Source organism: Varanus komodoensis, unplaced genomic scaffold (assembly GCF_004798865.1).
Source record: "Varanus komodoensis strain SLA01 unplaced genomic scaffold, ASM479886v1 scaffold7_3, whole genome shotgun sequence".
In the NCBI taxonomy this organism is placed as follows: Eukaryota; Metazoa; Chordata; class Lepidosauria; order Squamata; family Varanidae; genus Varanus; species Varanus komodoensis.
Window position 1 is genome coordinate 19,176,780 of NW_025336480.1, and position 10,330 is coordinate 19,187,109.

Below are 10,330 nucleotides of genomic sequence, written 5' to 3' on the forward strand. Positions count from 1 at the left end.
ACCATGAAATGTAGGTAAATGATGTCCAGTGAAAAGTTTCCGGGCACTGTAAAAAAAAACAGTAACAAAAGCATTACCTTTTGTAAAAAGTTTTACCTTTTTTGCATCTTCTATTTAAGGTGCAGGAAAAGAGCCAAAAAGATTAATCAGATTTTCTGGAAAGCCCAGAAATGAGGTCATATGATAGTATTTAGCAACTTTTTTGTTCAGGGTCTCATAACGTGAAACACTTCAGAATGAAAGGTCTGCCACAAATATTTACAAGGCTATTTTATAACTTTGATTGTTTGGACTATACCAGCCCTATGTCTATGAGCAGTGGCAATTTATTAAGTCAGTGCTTCATTTGTTGTCTTTGTTGCCCAAATGCCCCTTACCCCACAAAGGCATTTTAAGAAATACTGCACTATTCAGACATCAAGACCCACCTTTATTTATTCTGCCTCTCTCATGATTCTACCTGAAGCAAGTCACTTCAGCCTGTTGCATGGCCATGTATTTAGCCACTTGCATTACAAGTATTTTTTGGTGACCTGCAGCAGTAACTTTCTGCAGCCCAGGAAATTTGCATTTTTATTGTTTCTGCCATTAAGTTAACTTGTTTATACATCTGGCACCAGACTGTATTTAAACCCAGATAGCTGTTAGTTTAGAAAGATGTTTCTGAAACTTGAGTGCTAAATCTTACTTTTAATTTGTGAGATCTGTTTGCATGTTGCATAGTGACCAACTGATTTTATTGTTTGAGGAAATGCTGAGATTTCAATTTCAATAATATATGTCTTGTGTTAAGTGACAAAATTTAATTTATTAGAGTCATTGTCTCTTTATGAGCATCTGAATTTAATTGTTAATATTGATCTGGTCCTAGGCTTTAGCATTGACAATAAGATGATGGCCAATGAGCTATTCTTTTAGTGCATTCTCTTTCTCTCGACTATAGACAAATCAAATTGTGTAAAAGAGACCATTCTCAGAATTTATAATGGAGGTGCAAACTATATATATTAGAATGACTGGAAAATGCATTTATGTTATTAAAAATTAGTGGAAAAAGTTGAGAGCATGCAAAAGGTATGCGTTGCATATTAAAAAATAATCAATTACATATTTCTGAATTTTATTGGACTGGGTGTCCTTTATTATGGGTATCTGCCATGCTGTCAAAATAGCACACACACTTGCAGACTAAGGTAGTTGTACCCTTTCCAAACTTGCTGTCTTTCATGGCAGAATTTCTTTCAGGGAACTTAGTCCACACTAAGATAAATGCTGGACTCAAGGAAAAGCTTCGCTGCCTTGTTTTGCCCTTAAGAATTCAGCCACCACTGTTTGTTATTTATTTATTTATTTATTTTTCAATTTATATCCTGCCTTTTTCCTACAAAGGGCTCAAGGCAGCTTACATCTCCTCCTCCATCTTATCCCCACAACAACAACCCTGTGAGGTAGGTTGGGCTGAGAGTTTGTGACTGGCCCAAAGTCACCCAGTTGGCTCCATGGCTGAGTGGGGACTTGAACCCAGATCGTCTGAGTCCCAGTCCCATGCTCTTAACCACTGCACCACACTGGCTCTGTTAGGGAAATACGAGTTGTTAAAGAGAGCTTAGGCTGCTTTTTTTCAAAGCCTTAATTCTGAAATACAAAGAGATGAAAAGTACTGAATGAGAGTAACAAGGCTCTCCCAAAAACAAATCAGTTTGTTTCATGGACTCGTTATGTCAGGCGTGTAGCATTGTTCAAGGGAGAATCCATAGAGCCTGCTTGATGTATGAGGCATCATTGTATCAGTATTCTATTCAAAACACAATTTGTTTTCAGGGCATCTGATGGTGAATGCATGAAATTAGCTATTAGCAATCACATGCCACACAAAAATGCATACAGTTTTTATTTATTTATTATTTATTAAAACATTTCTATGCCGCCCCTTGCCGAAGCCTCGGGGCGGCTCACAGCATAATTGCAGTTTTAATTGCAGGAGTCTTGGCAGTCACATGTATTGCTTATGGTACAAGCATGTCACAGGTCATAATATAGTACTTCAGTTGCAGGAGATAATGTAGTGTGTGCTGCAGTTTCCGTCTGCCATTTTCAGTCCAATAACTGCATGTGCACCTTTGCTGCTGCACAAGAATAGAGATAAAAAAAATAAAGTGCAGTCCTTCACTTCTACATGGTTGTGTAGGTGTGCAGTGAAAAATAGCCACCAAAACAAACACATAAATACATAGATTTCCTGTCTGCAAATTCCATGAAAATCAATGTGAGTGAAGATTCAGAGGGGAGAAAATGGAAAAGGTTTGGGGAAATGGGCTTTTGCTCAATTGTTTTAATAAATCACTCCCACTTTTCCATTGTCTTTTTCCTGGGCCTTCACATCTCTACTGTGGAAAGAGCAGGAAATGAGAGGAGGTGGTGGAGGAGAAAGTCTATACTAAAGTGGCAAAAGGCTGGGGTGATCGATTATGTTTGTTTACAAGCATTGATAAACAACAGATATCTGCACATTTCAAAACAGTATACCCAGATGAATGAAGGTATAAACCAATATGCGGAATCAGTAAGCTGTATCTATATTTCCATAATAATGAAATATATAGTGGAATAAGAGACATGTAAGCGCTTACATCCGTATATGCCCAGCTGCCCCCTGAGATCGGCGGGAGAGGCCCTTCTCCGGGAGCCCTCCATGGAAGAAGTTAGGAGGGTGGTTACTTGGAGGAGGGCTTTCTCAGCGGTGGCGCCTAAGTTATGGAATGCGCTCCCCAGAGAGGTCCGCCTGGCGCCATCGTTATTTGTTTTTCGGCGCCAGGTGAAGACCTTTTTATTTAAGCAGTATTTTAAATGTTAATATTCTTGAATTTTATCTGGCCAGGGCGGCTTGTTTTATATTGTATGTTTTATATCATATATTTGTATTTTAATGTATATATTTTAAAATGTTATTTTAATTTATTGTTGTAAGCCGCCCCGAGGCTTCGGCGAATGGGGCGGCATAAAAATGTTTTAATAAATAAAAAAAAATAAAAATAAAATATAGAAGGCTTACATAAATAAAAATTCTTGGCAACTGCCTAATTTCAGAGGAAAGAGCACTCTGCACTTAATATTCTGCTCTAGACATTCACAAAGTGTTCCAATGAAATATGTGGCACCACTGGGAGGGCCTAACCAGATGAATGGTTCCATAGGGAAGAAAGGGAACTCTCTTAGGTAACTAGGTCACAAGTTCTTCAGAGCATCCTATCCTAATAACAAAACCTTAAAGCTGGCCTGGCAGCCACAAGCAGCAAATGCAGTTCCTTCAGCACAGCTGTAAGATACAGTACTGCCAGTAGTTTGGCCCACTCAGCATTCTGTGCCATCTGCAACGTTAAGACCCTCCTCAAGGGTAGCCCCATATAAAGCATACTATAATAATGCAGTCCTGGTGGACTACTACCACCAAGCTGCCCTGCTCTAAGAATGGATGCAGCAGGTATACTAGCCAAAGGTGGTAAAATATACTCCAAGTCACTGAGGCCAGCTGAACCTCAAGGGACAAAGATGGATCCAGAAGTATCTCTGGACTATGTACCTGATCATTCAGAGGGAATACAGCCCATTCAGAAAAGGTACCCTTTCTGTCTCCCAGATCTGGGAGCCACTAATCCACCAGGTCATCCTATTCTCAGGATTCAGGATTGGACTACATGCAGTCTGGTGATGAAGCTAGGAACTAGCCCAAGACCATTATGGCCTCACATAATTAAGATGTAACAAAGAAATGGATGTCATCAACATTCCTGGTGTCTAGGCAAGCTTTGCTCCAAATCTCCTAATAGTTGCTCCCAGTGGCTTCATAGAAGGTTAAGGAGGAAATGCAGAGTAGCAACACAGTGTCTTTGATCAATAGAGCTAAGAGCCACGCATATGGAAGCATCTTTTGTTGCAGCTTTAGTTGATTTCATTAATTTTTTAAAATCTCTACAGTTGAACAATTAATGGTGGGTATGCTTGTCTTTCCCAACAGGCAACCAGATAAACTGGTGGTGGTTTGGACAAGAAGAAGCCGAAGAAAATCTTCCAAGGTTAGTTTTAATGTTCAATAAGAGAAATATATATAATTGAAATATACCATTTTATCATTGTTCTGATACAAGAAAGGAAGAAGAGATCTGATTTTTTAATTAATCCAAGCTGTTCTTCATGCTCTACTGTTATTAATGTGTCCCTGAATGCCTTTATTAATGTTGCATCCTTGCATACAGACCTGTAGTAGAGTATTTCAGCACAGCATGTCCTTGTGGAAATTAATATTAAACAGATCTCTAAAACCGATGCAGATACCAGTTGCACTCTAGTTTATGTACAGACAGTACATGTAATGCAAACAGTATACTGAACCATTATTCACTATTATATGTTGGCCTATTTATTACATTTTTATCATATCCTTCTTCCAAGAAACTGAGAATACTTCCCTCCTCTGCTCCCAGGGGGACGGGGAATGGTTTTTGCTGGTAGACACTTGCCCCTGGATACAACACCCTCTTGTTTATAGTCCAGCTGCATAATATACTCAGCAGTAACATGTGCCCAGATTTCCTAGGTTTTAGGTACATGGGGATAGGCCAATAATGCTGGTCCTGTCAACAGTACCAGTATTTGTCAGCTCTAGCTATACATAATGTTGGAGATCATATTTTCGCACACTTGGAGCTGACATGTATTGAATATAATTTCTGAGCATCTGTTGCCACCTATAGAAGTGATTAACTCATATAGGCAGATTAGTTAATTGTGTTGCTATTTTTAAGTGCTTGACTTCCTTTCAAAGCCAGTATACTGGCATGTCAGTTAAAGAGAAGATGAACAGGAGAAATTCAAATACCGTTTCTAAAATTCCTGAAACAATATAAATCATCTGTTATCTTCCAACAAGTTCATTACCTAGAGTCTGGTATAATTCTGCATGATTTGAAATGTTTGCATCTGGAACTATAAATCAATAAATTTTCCTAAGTCCTTAGTCATCCTGCTGGTAAAACAAATTATAATGCATCTTATTAGTTTCATCTAATTGAATGCTTGGAAGCAAGTCAAATGCCAAATTCTTTTGTATTAAAAAGCTATTTGTGTCCCAACAATTACATAAATCTTTGGCAGGTTGTTCTTGGCTTTTTTATTTTATTTTCATGAGGATGGAATGGTGGAAGAGATAGGCATTTTAGTTTGAAACACAATAGACTGAAAATTGGAGAACATTTTTACCCAGTAAATCTGTGTCAGATTTATCAGACAAGTGGGCTGCATATTTCTCACCTTGGACAAACACAGTGTTTTCCAAAAGTTTAACCTAGTTACCTCCTTCTCCCTATTCCCCATTACAACAGAACATAATATTGTGGATTGTTGTGGTTGCCTAACAAGTACAAGCCTGGAATAAATTATAGTACTAGATGAAAACTGCAAATACTGTATTTGTCATCAGTTTGTGTGGCCTCAAATTCCGAGTTGTGTCTTTTACTTGCTCTGCTAATTTCCTTAGGCTTTTTGCCCATCCAGCAGATGTAGAGCACTCTAGCATAATGGAATGTTACTTCAGTACAAGATTTTTTAGCATGTTGGGGCAATGGATGGGATCTTAATTCCAGTCATAGCATGAGTACCTGGTTAAATTTTTCTCCTACCTTTCCTGTGTGCTTAGACTGCAACTTTGTCTATCTGTGGATTCCTCCTTGCAGATAACAAAATTCTTAGTGAATGTTGAGGCTTGCTCATATCATATGGGTTAAAAGAGGCAAAATTCAGAACATGGTAAACTATTGATAGGAAAGACAGTGAGCATAGAACATTTGCTCTGCATTTTTACAGTGTCAAAAGGCAAGCCGAGATGCTTCTTTCTGGCCATTTTTGCTGTCCCACATCTGGAATCTTGCCACTGCACAATTCAGCTGCAGAACCTTCTGTAAAGCTCTATACCTTAAATCCCTTCCCCTCAGTCTATACTGGTGAGTAGGTACCTGTATTATGCATTTACTTGAGCTGAGATCATGCATAATGCATTAATAGAATGGCGGCAGCAATACAGTAGTATAATGATTTTATTAGAACCAGTTGGAAGTCACAGGATTAGGATAAATTGTTAGTCATGAAACATTGAGCTAGCTTTTAAGTTCTTCGTGGTTTCTGTAACTCATACACCTGAGTAAAAGAGCATATGGAACATTCTAGAGCTAAACACAGCTTTGGTGGGAGTTTCGACTCTCTCATTTGGACATGCTCCAGATGTGGGCCCACCTGCCTTTGAAATTTTCTGCCAGAGCAACCAGTAGCATGTTGGAATGATCTGTGCCTCGTGACCTTTCCTTCTTTTTCTTTCTCTTCTTCTTTTCCTCTGAGATACTAAACAGAGTTTCTTTCCTTCTGCCCCATCATCTCTGAGATGTTGTCTCTTTCTGTTTAGAGTGCATGGCCTTCAGGGCTTTCTTCAAAATATGCTCCCACTGTGCTTATTTATGTTACTAAACAGGCCAGAGAAAACTGCTCAGTATACCTCTTTGCCTTTCTATGGGAACAAACCCTGAGGGCAGCACAAAATCAGTGCTTACACCTCAACAATTATCTGCATGATACCACCTCTTGCAACTGTTCTCATGGAGTCACCCAAATTAAGTCTCTTAGCTGGGCAATTAAATGACCACCAGTATTTAACAGTGACACAGTTTTAACAGGGTTCCAGCCAACAGGATTTCTTCAGAATTTCTTCTGAGCCCAAGAGGAAAATTGCTCTTTTCTGTAAAACACCCTGTTCTAAATTCATTGTGGAGGCTTCACAGTTGAAATCTATACAGAAGACACATTCCTTTCCCACAGTCGCAAGAGACAAAGACTCAGTACCATCACTGCCTTATGCATGCCAATTACCAAGCATACACACCAGTGTATCAACAGTTCCAGTGGGACAAGATTGTCCATCCCATTGACCACCTCTCTGAAAACATCAGAAATCTTTCCTAGTTTTTCAAGCTGAGAAACATGAACTAGCAAGTCAACAATACTGCACAACACACAGCAAATTGAAATCTATGGCAATGGCCATCTCCCTCAGGAGACATGTGTGGCTCTGTACCTTCAGAGTATATCAAGAGGAAAAGTCAAAAAAAGAGGACCACTTGATTGACCGGAACAGGCTGTAGCACCCCTACAGATGACACATACTATTGGGTTCAAAAAATGAAGGCATCATTAGCTCCAAAGATGGATTCCTAGCTCTAAAACAGATTCCACACAGATCCCTACCCTCACCCCCAAAACAGATTTCTCACACATCTTTACCCTATACTGGACCTTCATGACATCAAAAATTACATTCATCCCAGAAAATTCAAGATGATAACATCCTCAGATATACAGTATATCACAGAAGTGAGTACACCCCTCACATTTTATAAATATTTTATTATATCTTTTCATGTGACAACCCTGAAGAAATGACACTTTGCTACAATGTAAAGTAGTGAGTATACAGCTTGTATAACTGTGTAAATTTGCTGTCCCCTCAAAATAACTCAACACTCAGCCATTAATGTCTAAATCGCTGGCAACAAAAGTGAGTACACCCCTAAGTGAAACTGTCCAAATTGGGCATTATTAGCCATTTTCCCTCCCCGGTGTCATGTGACTCATTAGTGTTACAAGGTCTCAGGTGTGAATGAGGAGCAGGTGTGTTAAATTTGGTGTTATCGCTCTCACTCTCATACTGGTCACTGAAAGTTCAACATGGTACCTCATGGCAAAGAACTCTCTGAGGATCTGAAAAAAAGAATTGTTGCTCTACATAAAGATGGCCTAGGCTATAAGAAGATTGCCAAGACCCTGAAACTGAGCTGCAGCACGGTGGCCAAGACCATACAGCAGTTTAACAGGACAGGTTCCACTCAGAACAGGCTGTGCCATGGTCGACCAAAGAAGTTGAGTGCACGTGCTTAGCATCATACCCAGAGGTTGGCTTTGGGAAACAGACGTATGAGTGCTGCCAACATAGCTGCAGAGGTGGAAGGGGTGGTGGGTCAGCCTGTCAGTGCTCAGACCATACGCCGCACACTGCATCAAATTGGTCTGCAGGGCTGTCGTCCCAGAAGGAAGCCTCTTCTAAAGATGATGCACAAGAAAGCCCACAAACAGTTTGCTGAAGACAAGCAGACTAAGGACATGGATTAGTGGAACCATGTCCTGTGGTCTGATGAGACCAAGATAAACTTACTTGGTTCAGATGGTGTCAAGCGTGTGTGGCGACAACCAGGTGAGGAGTACAAAGACAAGTGTGTCTTGCCTACAGTCAAGCATGGTGGTGGGAATGTCATGGTCTGGGGCTGCATGAGTGCTGCCAGCACTGAGGAGCTACATTTCATTGAGGGAACCATGAATGTCAACATGTACTGTGACATACTGAAGCAGAGTATGATCCTCTCCCTTCAGAGACTGGGCCTCAGGACAGTATTCCAACATGATAATGACCCCAGACACACCTCCAAGATGACCACTGCCTTGCTAAAGAAGCTGAGGGTAAAGGTGATGGACTGGCCAAGTATGTCTCCGGACCTAAACCGTATCGAGCATCTGTGGGGCATCCTGAAACAGAAGGTGGAGGAGCACAAGGTCTCTAACATCCACCAGCTCCGTGATGTCATCATGGAGGAGTGGAAGAGGACTCCAGTGGCAACTCGTGAAGCTCAAGGGAACTCCATGCCCAAGAGGGTTAAGGCAGTGCTGGAAAATAATGGTGGCTACACAAAATATTGACACTTTGGCCCCAGTTTGAACAGTTTCACTTAGGGGTGTACTCACTTTTGTTGCCAGCAGTTTAGACATTAATGGCTGTGTGTTGAGTTATTTTGAGGGGACAGCAAATTTACACTGTTATACAAGCTGTATACTCACTACTTTACATTGTAGCAAAGTGTCATTTCTTGAGGGTTGCCACATGAAAAGATATAATAAAATATTTACAAAATGTGAGGGGTATACTCACTTCTGTGATATACTGTAATCTCACCTCCCCTTCAGCAGAGAGTTTCCCACACATTAGTGACTGGCTTTTTGTCATTGCATCTCACCAATAACTCTTCAACAACATTATGGGCACTCTTGCTGTCCTGAAATCTCTCAACCTCCTGGTCAACAGAAGAAAATTCCAACTTTCAACATCTTGAACCCATCAATTAATCAGTGCAGTCCTAGACTCCATCAGAACTAGGGTCAAATCCCCCCACCCCGAAGAATAGAGTGAATCCTATCCACACTTTAGCAGGTGAGCATTCCCATCTCCATCCAGCAAAACAACTACAATTAAATGTTTCCTAGGGCATATGGCATCATCCATGGCAGTCACTCTGTTAGCCCACCCCCATGTAAGACCATTTCAGTCCTGGTTCATTTGACACTTTGACCCTCCTGTAGGATTCTTTATTTTGCTCTCCCAGTCACTGTCAGACATTCACTTACATGGTGAACTCACCTATCCCACCTCCATTGTGCTGTCCAAGACCAACAGTCAAACTCACAATGGACACTTTATTCCAGGTAAGGGGATCATCCTCACGTTCCCATACGAGCCAAGAACTCTGGTCACACACACTTCACATCAACCACTTGAAGCACCCAGCTGTAGCAAAAGCCGTTTGGACATATGAAGCCACTCCAAAGAGACATTCATCCAGATGGTGATGGACAACACCACTGTTGTTACTATGTAAACAAGTACTCAGTCATTTTTGCTGCCTGGGATTGGTGTCTACATTGCTCTATCACACCAGTCATCATTCACTTTTCAGGACAGCCAACACCATGGCTGATGCTGCAAGTGGGAATTTCACCTGAGGAATTCATACTCAGGAAATGGGGAACCTTGAAATCAATCTTTTGCCACAGCAGAGATTTTCAAGTGCCAACTTTTCTACAACATGGCAAGCCGTAATTCAGAATCCATTGGAGATGCCTTCTTCACACACTGGAAGTCATGTGAAGCCTTCACCTTTTCTTCATTTCCACTCATGAAAGTACTAGACAAGATATGAGACAAAGAAATATGTTACATATGAATCACTCTTTGGTAGTCTTGGAAACTAATTTGTACTGTTCCGCATGCCAACCCCATGTTAATCAACCTTCCATAGAGCCCAGACTTCATTGGACTGGGGAAGGATCTAGCATGCATATCTGCCTTACAACATGAAAAACTCTCCACAAATATTGGTAGAAATCTTCATGGCATCTCACAAAACTGGTACTTGTATCTCTTATGCAATGATGTAGAAGAAATTTCTGAGCTTTCCTCTAACAA

At 40.6% G+C, this 10,330-nt stretch overlaps 1 protein-coding gene across 1 annotated transcript in view; it reads left to right on the forward strand.

Annotated features, from left to right (window-relative positions):
* The window catches only part of EHBP1 (EH domain binding protein 1), a 333,031-nt gene that overhangs the window by 47,507 nt on the left and 275,194 nt on the right, over positions 1 to 10,330 (forward strand). Inside the window, exon 3 of the mRNA XM_044454620.1 lies at positions 4,016 to 4,073. Coding sequence (XP_044310555.1) covers positions 4,016 to 4,073 — 58 coding nt within the window. The remainder of the gene's footprint in view (positions 1 to 4,015; positions 4,074 to 10,330) is intronic.